This window comes from Patella vulgata, chromosome 8, assembly GCF_932274485.2.
Source record: "Patella vulgata chromosome 8, xgPatVulg1.2, whole genome shotgun sequence".
Classification (NCBI taxonomy): domain Eukaryota; kingdom Metazoa; phylum Mollusca; class Gastropoda; family Patellidae; genus Patella; species Patella vulgata.
This window is the reverse complement of record NC_065886.2, coordinates 40,555,614-40,573,428: the sequence shown is the minus strand read 5'-3', so window position 1 is coordinate 40,573,428 and position 17,815 is coordinate 40,555,614. Positions and strand designations below refer to the sequence as shown.

The 17,815-nt window shown below is 35.7% G+C and overlaps 1 protein-coding gene across 1 annotated transcript; it reads right to left on the bottom strand.

Annotated features, from left to right (window-relative positions):
* Positions 1–3: 3 nt before the first annotated feature.
* Positions 4–17,800, bottom strand: LOC130014055 (uncharacterized). Its single transcript, XM_056102891.1, has 14 exons — positions 17,573–17,800; positions 8,817–8,981; positions 8,345–8,457; positions 7,653–7,779; positions 7,302–7,358; positions 6,681–6,793; positions 6,148–6,236; positions 4,880–5,732; positions 3,803–3,873; positions 3,318–3,438; positions 2,584–2,651; positions 1,512–1,594; positions 494–568; positions 4–9 (listed from the first exon to the last, which is right to left on the bottom strand). Exons 2-14 carry the CDS (start codon positions 8,832–8,834, stop codon positions 4–6), a joined length of 1,794 nt encoding a protein of 597 aa, XP_055958866.1. The 5' UTR covers positions 8,835–8,981; positions 17,573–17,800.
* Between the last annotated feature and the right edge of the window lie 15 nt (positions 17,801–17,815).

Here is a 17,815-nt window from a genome sequence, read left to right as displayed (position 1 = left end):
TCTTTAAGGCTAATAAACAAGTCAGCAAATAAGGCAACCATCACAGCATTTCAACACATGGCTGTGTTAGCATAGATAATGTGTTGAAGTCACTATACTTAGCATTGTATAAACAACTCATGCTTAAATCAGAGAGATAGAGAAACTGGGTCATTTCCGGACTAACACATTGTTTAATTTTATTTCAATAATTCGCTACTTCCTAGGGGTCTTTAGCAGTTGGAGGAAACCGGAGGAGGAGGATTCAGAGAAAAACTATGAGGTTGGACAGGCGACCCTACGCCTTGTCACGTACAAGCAGGAAATTGGAACCATGCCACTTGACAGCAATAACCTTGACAGCTATATGGAACATTCATGATAAGTATAGTTGGTACTGACAAGAAATAAGTCAACAGATATCTTGACGTGTAATAATTCGAAAATATCACTCAGAAATACATTTTTGAAAACAAAATAATTCTTCAAAAAAAAGGATACTTTTTAAAAATACATTTCTATTTTCTTGACAACCAAACATCTCTAGTGGAATAATCCTTTTTATAATAACTTTCAAAAATAAATATACCTGGAAAAATGGGAGATAGTAATCAATTCTACATACATGTCAGTTAAAGTAGCCATGTTGTCATCAGTCTCTAAAACGATGTCCAATCATTGCCTGAAGTAAATATATATACAGAGAGAGAAATGGGGTTTAATGTCCATTCAACACAAACTAGGTCATTTCGGGACTAATATATGGTTCAATTTTATTTTAATATTTCGCTTGCACGTAGGGGTCTTTAACAGTGGGAGGAAACCGGAGGACCCGGAGAAAACCCACGATGTTGGACAGGTGACCCTACTCCTTGTCACGTACAACTGGGGATTCTAAACCACGCCAGTTGACTCAATGACAGACCTTTCGATACAGCGTGCACGTGCTAACCATTTGGCCATCCCCAACCCAACCGGGGATTCGAAACCACGCCAGTTGACTCAATGACAGACCTTACGATACAGCGTGCACGTGCTAACCATTTGGCCATCCCCAACCCAACCGGGGATTCGAAACCACGCCAGTTGACTCAATGACAGACCTTACGATACAGCGTGCACGTGCTAACCATTTGGCCATCCCCCCCCCCCAATTTCTTATATCAATTAGCTCCCTCCCTTATGGTATTCTTCTACTTATTTCCACATTTCTCAAATACAGTGTTGAAAACTCAATTTCTTAAATCAATTAGTTATCAAATGAAATGAAATTAAATTGCGTTTTAGTGTCCTCATTTGCTGTACCGGGCAAATGAAGATGGGTTTACACCACACAGTGTGCTACAAGAGAACATATTATAATTTCCAACTGTTAGTTTTCCATCCCATCTGAATGACTAGACTCTGTTACTTGTCAGGTCATCCATCCCACACCACTGACATGGGGAAACATGGCTGGAAAATGTTGAGGAACTTTCTGACTGAGCCACAGTGCCCCCCATGTTTTATATTTAATCTGTTTAAAAATCTACCTGTTGATATGTAGTATAACTCTCTAATAATTTAGCTGTTGTTACATTTCTCATTTTCTTTCTTCTTTTATATCTTTCTCTTCCTGTAATATTTACATAAATTACATTATATATGTTATATTAATGTCTCTTTAGAGAGAGAGAGAGAGAGAGAGAGAGAGAGGGGGGGAGAGAGAGAGAGAGAGGGAGAGAGAGAGGGTTTAATGTCCACTCGACACAAACCCAGTCATTTCAGGACCAACACATGGTTCAATTTATTTATTACAATAATTCACTTGCATGAAGAGGGTTTTAGCAGTGGGAGGCAACCAGAAGACCCGGAGAAAACCCACGAGATTGGATAGGCCACCCTACTCCTTGTCATGTGCAACCGGGGAATCAAAACCACGCCACTTGACTCAATGACAAACCTGATTTGGGGGACAGAGAAATCCCTTGTAAACTAGGATTCTAAAGGGAATATCAGTCCAACAATGGTTCAATTCTATCTATATTTATGATATGATGAATAGAAAATATGTCAACATTCAGCATCCTCTACAGACGTGTAATCTTCGTAAAATCCAAGAGGGGGTTTATCTACTATCGATATATTGATTATTTTTTCTTAAACATACACTATGCAAGAGCTAAATCTGTCTATTGCAGGTCTTTCTTTGGGCCTTAAATGTTATATAAACTATTAATTAGACATTTATTATAACATAACAAGAACATAATTGACTCTCAATGGCATCGGATGGCTTCAGTTTTAAATACATTAGATCATTTAATGATTTAATTTACAAATTGAGAAATGAGGCTAAGACTCGAATGACGAGTACAGTGGTTACAATCAATGCACACATCTTGTCAAAACAAGACCATTGATAACTTCTCTCAAAAAACCCTCATTTGAATGAAATTTTCAATATCTTCATTTTCCATTATCTATCTTTTAAAAATTATAGAGAGAACGGCCAGCTCTTCATCTAAATCTTACACAGTGTCCCTTTAATTAAACGTTAAATAATGTATTTCAGTATGTCCTAGAGGATTAATGAAGAAATGGTCAAATGTGATATAAACTAACCATTGAGTAATTTACAGTGAATGTTGATTGGACAATGATAGTTTAACATTGAATACCATGGAAACTTTCTGAAACAAAAGAACATTGCATAAATATGATCACCAATTTCATTCTGTTTTCAGATTACTATCATGCTTTTTTCTTCACATTTTGAATGTAAAATGAAATGAAGTTTAACGTCCTACTGTTCTGCCCTGACTGTGCTAATGAAGACGGGCATATGCCATGCAGTGTGGTATGATGGAAATTTTGCATGGAGAGCGGTGCTACAGCCTACACTTAGATCAAATTCCAACTGCCAAGGGATCTTTTACGTGCACGCCAATGTGTAGACAGGACCTCGGTTTTTCGTACCATCTGAATGACTACAGCTGAACTTGTCAGGCCCTTTGTCCTGCACCACTGACAAGGGGAAACCATGTGGGAAAATCCTGACAATCTTTCTCAGTCAACACCAGGAGTGAACCTGCAACCTCCAGGCTAGCGAGCCAGTGTATTACTCACTTAGCCACTGTGGCTCCCGTTTGAAATTTTTAATGTCAAAAACCCAAGGTGTTTCTCAGTGTTCACAATAACCAATTATTCTCTATGCCTGACAATTCTTGAATGTGACATTTGCCTTATCAAGCTACCCAAATAAATGAAAAATGGAATCAAGTGTTACAGAAAATATAAGCATACTCTGCATAAAGCACAACACACATAATGTTTACTGGTATAGGATGGGAGCTTACTTGTATCTAGACAGAAGAACTTGAAACATATCTCCAACTTCTGGTGGAAAGTTGATTACTTTATGTCGTTCAACACCAACAGATATATTTGTTACTTGAGATACAACTTCCTCCAGATCTCCTACAACAAAAAAATACAGTTTACCGCCATATTAAATATAATTTCTGGTCAAAATCTTAAAAGGCAACAATATGAATACTTAGAGATCTGACAAATAAAAGTTCTTAATACCTTGAAATGCTTTTATTCTTTCTACAAAAGATTTAGTTTTAAACTGGGTGGATAGACAAATCTGTTTTCCTTTTGGGTTTTCTTTATTGACAAACCACGAAAAATATAAATATAAGGTCAACCATTATAATATTGTGGCCATTTTATTCATCGTGATGGATTTACGGCATTAAACTTCTGAAACAATGATGGTGGTAGATAGTGGGGGAAAGTTATACAGGAAGCAACACGATAGTTTGAGGGCTGTACCTACCAAACTTTGGTATTTTTTCACATAGATTTTTGCAATAAAATAAACTGGTTCTTCTCAATGGCTGATGAAAACTGAAAGACAAACTAAATTTATCACTTAAGACATTTACATTAAATATATAGCTTCAAATCACAGGGATGCTGGGATTAAAATTATTAAAAATGTTTATAATCGGAATAAAAATTACTTTAGTTTGCATATCATCTTAGAAATGAAATGAAATACAGAATTTAACATTTTATTTTTCTCCCCTTAACCAGAATAATGAAGACGAGTATACACCATGCAATGTCTTATTAGGGAAATTTTGCCCTGGCAGTGGTGCTACAGCCTACTCTTATTTCAATTTCAAACTAATTTTGCCTTCCCATCTGAACAACTGGAGACTTTTCCTTGCAAAGCCATCAGTCCTGTACTATGTATACTAACAAGAGGGAAACCAGACGTCAAAATCAGTAGAAACTCTCCCGGTCAACACCAGGATTGAACCCAGGACCTCATGATAGATAGTGAGCCAGCACCTTACTCACTGGTCTCCTGATTCTCCGTCTCTCATTCGATTTCAACATATACTTCTTGAGCACAATATAAAAAAACAAACACAATTTATTTGGAAAAAAATCACAGGCTTATACACAAATGGCACAACAAATGAATGATAAGATGAGAAAAAAATGAAATGGAGTTTAACATCCTACTGTTCTGCTCCTAACCTGGGCTAATGAAGACGGGCAGTGGCACTATCGCCTACTCTTATATCGAATTCCAACTGCCAAGGGATCTTTTACGTGCATTCCAATGTATACACGGGACCTCGGTTTTTCGTCTCATCCGAATGACTAGACAGCTGTCCTTGCCAGGCCCTCCGTCCTGCATCACTGACAAGGGGAAACCATGCCGGAAAATCTGGACGAACTTTCTCGGCCAATGCAGGGATCGAACATTGACCTCCAGGCTAGCGAGCCAGCGTCTTAACCACCTAGCCACCGTGGCTCCCATGAATGATAAGAAAACATTTGTCATGTTATGTCTACAAACTAGCGATTATTTCCAATATAAATTTTAACATATACTTACTTGTATGGTTTACAATCTTTACTCTCCACATTATTCGCATCATGATCATCAACCATATTATTACACTTTAAACCAACCTGTTTTGTATCCAATACTTGGACCTTATCATTAACAGTTGAAACACATATCGCTTGGATTTTACCCAGACCTGGCTCGGGATTAATAGCATCATGATCAGTATGACTGGAAGAACTTTCATCTATTTTTACTCTTTTATCAAGTCTGAAATCATTCTGTTCAGAACTTGGGAAAGTTGCCTGTCCACCTTTTATTAAATCATCATGACACATCTTTCTCTTTCTGCTACCCACAGTGTTGGTATTTATATCAGCAATTCTAGAATTAGACTCTGGTGTTATTTCACATCTAGACTTCCTTCTCGGGTTCTCATTCCTCTTATCAAAGGCTATCTGTTTTTCATTTTGATCTGCAGATTCGCCATTTTGATGTAGTTTTCTACGTTTGCTGTTTCTGAATTCTGACGCCTCAGCTTTCCGTTTTGTTTTCAGTGAGATAAAAGACTGTTTTATGTTTTTATCACAAGTTTTTGTAGGACGTAACGACACCTCATTCACTGAATTACTACCAATAATTGTTTGACTAAATGAGTCTGGAGGTGATGTATCCTGGGTTACACAGCTGGATGACTGAATTGGTCTATCATGCATTGCAAACTTTTCTATCTCTATCAGTTGTTTGTCTTTCTCTCTAACATTGGTGAATTTCTTCTGAAGGTATCGTGGTCTGAAACCTGCTCCTTTACCCTTCCATTTTCTTTTTCTGTGAACTATTGTGGATGATTTTAGTAAAGACTTTGATTTTAATTTCCATGTCATGTCATTAGCACCTTCTCCTAAAAAGTAAATGTAAAAATACTTCAGTATCATATTACGAGTCATCGTGTAGCCTAGGGGTGACCAAGCTATGGCACAATTGGCATACTGGATCATTTCAAATGGCATATTGCACCTCATGAAAATATAAACATATAACTGATTTGAATCCAAATATCAACATCTTGCTGAAATCAAAACAGAATCAAAAGTCTAATGAAGGTAATTAATATTTCTGTTTCTGTTAAAATGTTTTCTTTAATTTCACCCAAAGTTGTACGGATAATATTTGAAACATGAAATATAAAAAGTTGGCCTCCCCATATGTATGTGATGCCTATTCCCAATCACTTTCTTTACTAAATACAAAAATGTTCAAAATAAAGAAGAATACTTGCAAAATTGTAATTGTGAAATCAGCATGGACTGGTTTACCTGTAACTTGTATATAACAAGAACTATCAGGAACTTGTAGAAATATGGACGTCATCTCTAATAAATACTCCATTAAACAATCTCCTATCCTACAGAATATAATATACAATATTAACTACAGGAGTCACACACTTTACCAATATGTTCTCTTATCATATTCAGACACAAATGATTTTTTGTGAACTACATGCAAAATGTAGGGGGCTATGAGGAAAAAGGAGAACCACTCTGGAAAATTCTGATGATCTTTTTCTGTCACACAGGGATCGAACATGGGACATCAGTTTAGCAAGCCAACGTCTTACACACTGAACCACCATGGCTCCCATCCTTTAACTACAGAAGTCTTATAATGCACAATTTACCAAAACACTTTCACTTCCCCATGTTTCAAAAACTGTTCTCTTAATGTATTCAGGCACATATGATAGCTACTGAACTAAAATATAATATATAACTATATAATATAAGGAAGCCATAAGAACAGCCCCCCCCCCCCCTCCCTGGACACGCCCCTGAAGAGACATACCAACCTAGAAAGAAGAAGTTCCCAGGAACTATATTGTAATCTATTAGAAGCTGAATTAGGATATCGTAACTCTATATTACTGGTTTTACTGATACATGTATTAGGATTCTCAGATTGCTAGAAATAAAAAAAAAAATATAGAACTGTGTTATTGATGAAAATAATGCAGAAGGTCCACACAACCTGAAACATACATTCACTGAAAGAGTGAACTTGAATTTTCCCAGCCATTTCTGCAACATCAATTAACTTTAACAGCAGATAAAGCTATTTCCCATACACAACATAACCCAATACTCGGGCAGTAACAGCACTGAGCTCTCAACTAGTTTTTCTAAGTCAGATTTTCATTTGTCAGGGGAATCCCCATTAAAGTGTTGCCTAGTCATTTGGATGGGACACTAAAAAAAGGTCCACCTGTGTACACATCGATGTGCATGTAAAAGGACTCTTGAAAGTTGGAATCTATTGAAGAGTAGGCAGAAGTACAGCTGCCCAGATAATATTCTCAACCTAGAATGGCACAGTGCAACAAAATAACCATATGTTAGTCTCAAAATGTTGATGTGATGTTAAATTACATTCTTTTCCTTCCATGTATCACACAATAATAAGATAAACCTACCAATGAGAATCCTAATACCAGTACATTGTTACTCTTCTCATCTTTTCTCAATATTCTCTACAAAATAAAAATAAAAACCATTATGTTAGAATTAATTGTAAAAGTTCTGAAAACTTCCCACGATTCTAATTGAGAGGTTTGTAATTCTTCCAAAACCATATTCACCATGTTAAGATACATGTATCAACGACTTTTTAATTCTCACACACACACACACGTTCCGAGGGTTTTGTCAAATTTTAAACTTCCGTTTCCAAGTATTATCACTTCAGACAATGTCTTCCCTCCTTTCAACTTATAACCCTTAGTGTACACACATATATCCTCATAATACATTTTTCTGATATTTACCTCAATTACTCGCATAATTATCTCCCTTTGAAATGAGTTCTGAGTTGGAGAGAAGCAGTTATCGAGTTGACGTTGAGAACTAGACTTTTTAATACATACTTTAGTTGTCTTTAACAGTTGGATATAGCTGTAAATTATACAAAACAGAATTAATTATAAATTTCTTACAATCTCATTGAAGTTATGTTATTTTTAGAAAACCTTGAGAGTATTTCCTCCATAAAGAACTTGCAGAAGGTAAAAATATACTTTTTAAGTCACATAATGTAGTACAGTTCAATATACCCATGCATATATATAACATATGATATTTAGCTATAGGACAAGCATAAGAACAGCCCAATTTTTAAGACCTTTAAAGTCCCAAAACCGGTATCTAGTTCAAAATAATAACGATCCTTCTTAATGAAACAAACTTTATATTATGCTGAAATCAAAATATGTATTGGTTCTAGATTTTATTATTGTATGTGCATATATGTTTTATCACTTATTATCATCTGCACCATGGTAAATATATGTCCTCTCCCAATCTTCGCTTTGCTTAATTTGTTTAATGGTTAATCGACTGGTTAGCATGCAGTAGACTTTAGTTCTCAAAATCGAAATAAAGCCCTAATGTATAACATGGATGTCTTCATTAAAAAAAAAACATGTTATGAAATAACTATACAAAATAGCTATACATATACCTTGAAGGGTCTTTAGGTTTCACTAGGTCAGATAATACAACGTCACTAACCCTAGTGATCCAGTCTTCCAACAAATAGACTTGATGAAAAAGAGAGTTTAATATATTATCAACCTGAAATTTGAAACATCATTACATCAATAATTCATTAAACCTTTTTAAGGGGATATTTATGCCAAACCCAATAACTGGGAATTTATTTTAGAAAATTTATAAAATAAACAATAAAATTTCTGTCTTTTTAATAAACTGTTCTTGTACTAAAATATCTGAAACTCCTTATACAAATAATATAATAAAATGGTTTAAAGGAAAGAGACAGAGAAATGGGGTTTAAAGTCCACACATTTATTTACAACTTAACATGACAGCTGGTCACAAAATGAGAACAACTGTCAGTCACTTTTCAATCAGATGTATTAGATTTGGAAGCAAAATCTTAATTCAATAATAGCAGCATTTCATTTGTTCACCTTTTCACAAGAAATCATGATTGACACTTTTCTGAACAATCAAAGATGTTGTTGTTAATTCGTAGACTATAGCTTTTCTGTGGTCATAACCAAAATCTTTCAAATCTTTCAAACAAATAAAATATAGTTGTTGTCATACAGTTGTTTGACCTACTAAGTCACATTCTGAAATATATAAAGCACTACTTAAAAAATAAAATTACTTTTCTCTGGACTTCTATTAACATTTTAATTGCACAAATTTAATAAACTTATCCTTCATCTAAAATTTTAATTTGCTATTTAATTTATATCATTTTTGTTATCGGGAATACCTGCCACCAAATAAAGTGTTCACCATATCATGTAACGGTACGTACAAAGAATTACAAATTAACTCTTCACCAGACTTTGTCAGGCACAGCACAACATAACCGGCCTTGTGCATGTCATTTTGTCTTTCACATCTTTCAAATTATTTTAGTATTTTTATTGGTACAAAAGTTCAATTACCACTAAAACCGTTATTTCTAGGACTGAACCATATCATCAAATTATACTTTGCTCAAATTTTTAAAATCAAATATTATATCTTTTTTTAAGGAGGGGGGGGGCGATAGTTAGTGCATGTGTAACAGGGTCATATTTTGGGACTCTGTCAATTAATGTTGGTGAAGAATGTCCTGATCAGTGTCTTGATTGTTGGAAGTTTTTAATAAGTGAGTTTATAGTTTTGGTTGTGAGATAATGTAAATTCATTAAAATGTTTTGGGGGATGGATTTTCAGTTGTATGGGTCTGGAATTGTATTGTCCGGATTATGGTGTTTTATTTTAGTGGTTGAAATGTCTTAGTTCTTATATGGGTTTACTTTTAATATTTTTTGGTATAGTTGAAAGGATAACTCGTTGGACTCTTTATAGTTCTGAAGGTGGTCTCTTTCTGAAATATTGTTTATCAGGTGATTAGTAATTCTTTGTCTTGGTTGGTTATTCAGAAGTTTAGCTGGGATAAAACTAAATTACACGCATGCATCAGTACCACATGTTACAGATTTAGTGAAGGTCAATACCGGCTCTTTTCCACAAATGGGTAAGCTATTTAATTTAACTTCCTTGTAATAGATGACTGCAAGTGGACTGTGAGTTTCATGAGTGTTTGATATATAATTATATATGTAATTCAAATACTGTAAGGTAAAAATTGTAGGATGTGTAGCCAATAGAACTGTTGGTTACGAATATATGGATAATGGCAACTATTGTATTTTCAGGGCCAACTTGTCGAGCATAAATGTATTTTGTGTTATAGTTATGTGTAGTACCAACAGAAATGGTGTTTAATGGTTATGGTGAATTGAAATACATCTAGATCGACCAACATCGACTACGCGCTTACGCGTTTCATTTAATTGTTTTAAACTGTATCATGTGTCGTTTGTGGATTATATAAACTTATTTAAACCTTATCGTGTTGTCAATCAAGAAATCTATTTTCCCGAACTAAGCAGGTTCAATCTATCAACTTTACCACACCATTGCAGGTGATGGAAAGGGTAGGTCTGCAATAATGGAGCCCCCAGGGAGGAGTAGATTTTCTTGGTTGTACCAGTAACAAGTTGAACTGTTTAGTTTTCAATTAACTTATCGTTAGACTTTAAAGTGAATCCGATGGCGTTTAATTACTGACATTCAAATTTATATGCACATTATCATCAAGCTTGAATTCTCGTGACTTTGTGACAGTGTTTAACCACTGGAACTGAAATTATAACAGATTCTGGATGAAGATTGGAACTGTGTAACAGTGAATATTGAACATTAATATTATGAACTATTGATTAATTTAGTGTTAATTTGATTAATTTAGTGTTAATTTGTTTGTTTTCATTTATTTTTAGTGTCGGTAAACCTGGTATGTATGGTTGTAAGTATGGATGTTGACAGCACTAATAAATAAATAGGTCAAGTTTAAATAAGTTAGGGCATAAAATTCCGTAACTATTGATAATCTTAGAACATCATTCAATACACATTGCATTATACTAAAATATATAACAGTTATCCCAGTAACACTATAACTTGTATTGTCTTTATTTTATCAACAGTGGAGTTTTTTTTATGTAGAGTTTAGAGTAGTTTGGTCAGTTGATTGGTTTGAATATGTCGGAGGAAGAAGTTGTGGTCTTGGGTAACACACTAAGAAAGTTGGGTCTTTTTCCAAAGCGTATAGGTAAGACTGAAGATGACGTTGCTGAGTGGATGGAAGATGTTTTGAAATCTAAAGGTAAGTGGCCGGTTAAATCGGATGATGAAACAGAGTCGTCTACTAAATCAAGACCACCAGTTAATCCGATGCCGAAGTTGTCAATGTTTTATGGTGAACCAGGAAAAGGTGAAGTTAGTTACGACCTTTGGAGATACGAAGTAGATTGTTTAATTTCAGAAGGTGTATATGATAACAATGTAATACTGTTGGCTATTCGCCGATCACTTAAAGGGGAGGCCGGTAAGGTTATAATGCGGTTAGGTCCGCATGTTGATGTTAAAACTGTCTTAGCCAAATTGCATAGTGTTTACGGTACATGTGAAGAAGCAGAATCTTTAATCGGACTCTTTTACAGTGCTAAACAATATCCATCTGAAACGGTTACAGATTGGGCATGCCGGTTAGAAGATATATTCGCAAGAGTAACTCGAGAGGGTAGTCCAGATCCTAAAGAATCCGATGAGACATTAAGGAATGTATTTTGGCGTGGATTGTTGCCACACTTACGTGATTTGTCTGCTCACAAATATGATAAATCAACAAGTTTCGACACACTACGTGTTCAACTTCGCCGTATAGAGCATGATGTTAACCAACGAAACTTATCAGCGAGTACCGCTACTTCGAAGCCAAATCCTTTTAACATGATACATACAAAGTCTTCTAATTCTGAATTTCAGGAACTTAAAGGGATAGTTCACAGTATTTCTTCACAAGTTAGTGGATTGAAGGATCAAGTTTCGCAATTAGCTTATAAAGTTGACAGACCTAAGGTTCCACGATGGCAGTCACAAGGAAATGATTCAAGAGGTGAGATGTCAAATAATTTTAGTAGTAATAACCGGGATAATCGGCGTAGTAGTCAAGGACCGGGACCCAAGTGTTGGGCTTGTGGTCAGTACGGTCATATTAGGTTGGGTTGCAGAGCAGCATTTAACCAGAATCGTTCTTTAAACGTTCACAACCTCAGGCCAAGGGAAGCGCCCTGGGGTACTCCACGCAGAGACTTCCCAGAGCGACGTTGAAATCGAATTTTGTAGTTGGTGAACCTAATGAAGCCAATGTTAAAGTTGAGGGAAATTGTTGTACTGCACTTTTAGATACTGGATCAACTGTGTCTACTGTAAGTGAAGAGTTATATAATTCTAAATTAAAACATTTACCTTTACAACCGCTTAAAACTATGTTGGATATAGAATGTGCTGATGGTAAACCATTGCCGTATAAAGGATATATTGAAGCAGATTTACAGTTTTCAGAATTGACAGATGAAACAATAACTTGTATTTTATTAGTAGTTCCGGTGAGTAGATATAATTCATTGGTTCCGGTTTTACTTGGAACAAATGTATTGACTCTTCTGATGAAACAATGTAAAGATGAACATGGGAAATCTTTTCTCCAAAAAGCGAAATTAACCACTTCTTGGTATTTATCTTTTCGTAGTATGGATTTATCAGAAAAAGAATTAGTCAAACGAGATTTCAGTTTAGGAATAGTGAAAAGTGCCTCAGTCAATAGGATACTAGTTCGTCCAAATTCTCGTATAACGTTACCATGTTATGTTGATAAAAAGTTACGATACCCGAAGGTGTCGGTGATGGTACACCCATGTCAACGTTCCAGTATTTCATCTGATTTAGATGTTTCTCCATCCATAATGATGTATGATTACAATAATACAGATTATATTTCAGTTAACGTTTCAAATGTGTCTACAAATACTATTGTTATTTCACCCAAAGCTATTGTGTGTGAACTACAGCCGGTAAATATTGAAGATAACGAAGTTACTTCAGATGGATCCAATGCCTCGGTCTTAAATAAAGTAGAAATTGACGAAAGCGATTTATCAGAGGAAGAGATAATTCAAGGTAAGAACCTGTTGTTAAGTTTTGACGATATTTTCGCACATAATGATCTGGACTTGGGACATACATCCAGAGTACAACACAGAATTGAACTTATAGATGAACAACCGTTTAAGCAACGGCACCGCCGTATACCTCCATCGATGTTTACTGAAGTAAAAGATCATTTAAAGCAGTTGTTAGCATGTGGTGTTATAAGAAATTCACATAGTCCATGGGCATCAAACGTGGTACTTTGTCGTAGAAAGAACGGTAAATTACGCATGTGCACTGATTTCAGACAATTGAATAATAGAACGATCAAGGATTCGTACGCTCTTCCCAGAATTGATGAGTTATTGGATCATTTAGCAGGTAACAAATTTTATTCAAAGTTAGATATGAAGTCCGGATATTACCAGGTCGAAGTTGCCGAAGAACATAAGGAGCGTACCGCTTTCACAATTGGTCCGCTTGGTTTTTATGAGTATAACAGACTTCCTTTTGGTCTTTGTAATTCTCCCGCGACGTTTCAGAGGCTTTTAGAAGATTGCTTAGGAGATCTTCATTTGACGATATGTGTAGTGTATATTGATGATTTGATTATTTTTGCAGATTCATTCGAGGAGCATCTACAGCGCTTAAATAAGGTTTTAGAGCGTTTACGTCAGTGTAATTTAAAATTAGCACCTGATAAATGTAGTTTCTTTAAAAGACGTGTAAACTATGTTGGACATGTTATCTCCGAAGCGGGTATTGAACCAGATCCAGAGAAAATTGAGGTGATCCAAAAATGGCCACGCCCATTGAATTCTGTCGAGGTAAGAAAATTTCTTGGATTTGCTGGTTATTATCGTCGTTTTGTGAAAGATTTTTCGAAAATATCAAAACCTTTATCTATTTTGATGCCCACAACGGGTAAGAAAAATAAAAGTAATGTTTCCGTCAAGTGGAAGTGGGATATTGAGCAGGAAAATGCATTCTGTGAATTAAAGGATCATTTGTGTAGTTCTCCAATTCTTACAAGCTGTGACTATACGTTACCATTCGTTTTACATATTGACGCTTGTCAAACTGGTCTGGGTGCAGTTCTTTATCAGAAACGAGATAATTTATTGAAAGTTGTGGCTTACGCGAGCAGAAGTGTGAATAAATCGGAACAAAATTATTCTGCTCATAAATTGGAATTTTTAGGGTTAAAATGGGCCGTTACAGAAAAGTTTCATGATTATTTGTATGGGAACAAGTTTGTGGTGTATACCGACAATAATCCATTAACCTATATTTTGACTTCCGCTAAATTAGATGCAACAGGTCATAGATGGCTCGCCGCTCTTTCTGCGTATGATTTTGAAATAAAATACAGACCCGGGAAAAATAATTTGGACGCCGATTTATTGTCAAGATTACATAAAGAATCGGAATATATTTCACATGAACAGGTACATGTAATTTGTAATTCTATTCAGCCGAGTAATTATGCCGAATGTTTAAGTATATCACCAGAATTAGTGCCGGAGGTAAATTTAGGTCTAAATGGTATGACACCACGTGATTGGAGAAAGGAACAAGCAAAAGATGCCTCTATATTGTCTATTCTTAAATATTTAAGGTCGGGAATAAAGCCATTTGACAAGGAGTTCAACAAAGAGGTCCAAGTATTATGTCGTCGTTTAGAACACTTAAAGCTGAAACAGGGAGTTTTATATCGATCTGTGGAACATGAAGGGGAGATAATTGAACAACTCGTACTTCCAGGTCATTATAGGAAATTAGCATTTCAGGCTCTTCACGATGATCTTGGTCACATGGGTAGAGATAGAACTATGGTATTAATGAGGGAACGATTTTATTGGCCTGGTATGGCAAGTAATGTTGAACTTTGGATCAAGAATTGTGAACGTTGTTTGAGACGAAAATCTCCTACAAATATCCGAGCCCCTTTGGTGAATATAGAAACTACTCACCCCCTTGAAGTTGTTGCGATGGATTTTCTAACACTAGAACCATCTAAAGGTAATTATCAGTATATTCTAGTTATTACAGATCTGTTCACAAAATATGCTCAAGCAATACCTACACGGAATATGACAGCTCGCACAACGGCTGAAGTATTTTTCAATAATTTTATAGTTCATTATGGTTTACCAAGTCGGATACATTCTGATCAAGGAGCTAATTTTGAGAGTAAAATTATTAAAGAATTATGTAGTTTAGTAGGTATGGATAAATCCCGCACCACAGCTTATCACCCGATGGGTAATGGGCAGTGTGAAAGATTTAATCGGACACTTTTGAATATGCTGGGTACACTTACGCCGGAGAAGAAAAATGATTGGAAAATACAAGTAGCACCTCTTGTACATGCATATAATTGCACACGACATGAAACCACTGGATTTTCACCTTTCTATTTAATGTTTGGACGCCACCCTCGTCTTCCAATAGATTTAGCGTTTGGAGTGAGTCGAGAAGTGTCTAATGTGTCATTACATTCGTATGTAAAAGCGTTAAAGGAACGGTTACAACGTTCTTATGAATTAGCGATTAAATCATCAGAGAATTGTAAAGAAAAACAGAAGACAAAATATGATCGGAAAGTTAAAGGTATTCGTCTTGATATTGGTGATCGTGTTTTAGTACGTACTTTAGCGTTTCAGGGAAAACACAAATTAGCTGATCGATGGGAACCTGGCGTTTACATTGTTGAGGATCAACCTAATTTGGAAATTCCTGTTTTTGTGGTCAGACCAGAGTCTGGGCGTGGACGATCGCGTACTTTACATCGAAATAATTTGTTATCAATCAATAGCGTTGAACCCGTGTATTTTCCGACTCCAAAACCGAGAAAGCGAAAAATAGTAATTGAGTCTAAAGTAGCTGCGGAAAAATGTGTTGAATTAGATTCAAGTTCTGATGAAGAATTTAGTTATGTGGAAGCCAATGATCCTGTAAATGAGAATTACCCGGAGGTTATTCTTACGGGAGGAGGGGAAGGTGATCATGAAATTATCGAGGATATTGTTGAGGGGGATCACAATACCGAGATATTTCATGGGGCATCTAATGACGCATCTGTAAGTAATGAAAATACTGAGGTAAAATCAATTGAAGTTAATGTTTCAGGTGACGCCGTAGATAATAATCCAAGTCCTCTACCGGCAGATGTATCTATTGAAACAAGACCTCGCCGAACATGTAACCAACCTCAATGGATGCAGAGTGGTGATTTTGTTATGGCTCAAATTAATAATCCGTCAGATTGGTATGAGAAAGCTAACTATATTCATTCATTACATCTTTCAGGTTCTTTAAGCAAAATGGCTCCAGAGGTTAGTACGGCATTGTTGTCGTTAATTACTGGTAAGTAAATGACGGGACGTCATTTTTACGGTGGGGGGAAGTATGTAACAGGGTCATATTTTGGGACTCTGTCAATTAATGTTGGTGAAGAATGTCCTGATCAGTGTCTTGATTGTTGGAAGTTTTTAATAAGTGAGTTTATAGTTTTGGTTGTGAGATAATGTAAATTCATTAAAATGTTTTGGGGGATGGATTTTCAGTTGTATGGGTCTGGAATTGTATTGTCCGGATTATGGTGTTTTATTTTAGTGGTTGAAATGTCTTAGTTCTTATATGGGTTTACTTTTAATATTTTTTGGTATAGTTGAAAGGATAACTCGTTGGACTCTTTATAGTTCTGAAGGTGGTCTCTTTCTGAAATATTGTTTATCAGGTGATTAGTAATTCTTTGTCTTGGTTGGTTATTCAGAAGTTTAGCTGGGATAAAACTAAATTACACGCATGCATCAGTACCACATGTTACAGATTTAGTGAAGGTCAATACCGGCTCTTTTCCACAAATGGGTAAGCTATTTAATTTAACTTCCTTGTAATAGATGACTGCAAGTGGACTGTGAGTTTCATGAGTGTTTGATATATAATTATATATGTAATTCAAATACTGTAAGGTAAAAATTGTAGGATGTGTAGCCAATAGAACTGTTGGTTACGAATATATGGATAATGGCAACTATTGTATTTTCAGGGCCAACTTGTCGAGCATAAATGTATTTTGTGTTATAGTTATGTGTAGTACCAACAGAAATGGTGTTTAATGGTTATGGTGAATTGAAATACATCTAGATCGACCAACATCGACTACGCGCTTACGCGTTTCATTTAATTGTTTTAAACTGTATCATGTGTCGTTTGTGGATTATATAAACTTATTTAAACCTTATCGTGTTGTCAATCAAGAAATCTATTTTCCCGAACTAAGCAGGTTCAATCTATCAACTTTACCACACCATTGCAGGTGATGGAAAGGGTAGGTCTGCAATACATGCGCATTGCATCATAAGGTCTGTCATTGAGTCAGCTGGCATGGTATTGATTTCCCTGGTTGTATGTGACAAGGATCAGTAGTGCTGCCTGCCTAACCATGGGTTTGCTCCAGGTCCTGTGGTTTCCTCCCACTGCTAAAGACCCCTATGTGCAAGTGAATTATTGAAATAAAACTGAATTATATGTTAGTCGCGAAATGACCAGGTTTGTGTCGATTGGACGTTAAACCCCATCTCTCTCTCTCTCTCTCTTTCTAAGGGTTTGGAATATAATACACCCTGAAATATATGAATACGGTGAAAATGGTAAACACCGTTTCAAACACAAACTTTTACCGCGAACAGTATATTTTCATTAGTCAAAGATAACACAGGGCATAAACCGTAATATATACATTTTCTTGCCCTTTTATCCATGCGGGGTTGGTTTACTGATTGCTATAGTTATAATGACTTTCGCTAATATTGATGGCAGTGAGTGTCAACTACGTATACCAAGTTTCCGCAGACAGCTGACCAATTATTTTTGCGGGTCAAATGGATAATACACCGTTCGT

Coding starts and splice junctions, on each gene's coding strand:
- LOC130014055 (XM_056102891.1), bottom strand. Junction 6,794..7,301: donor TGGTATTAGGATTCTCATTG/GTAGGTTTATCT, acceptor TTTTATTTCTAG/CAATCTGAGAATCCTAATAC. Junction 5,733..6,147: donor TTGTTATATACAAGTTACAG/GTAAACCAGTCC, acceptor TTTACTTTTTAG/GAGAAGGTGCTAATGACATG.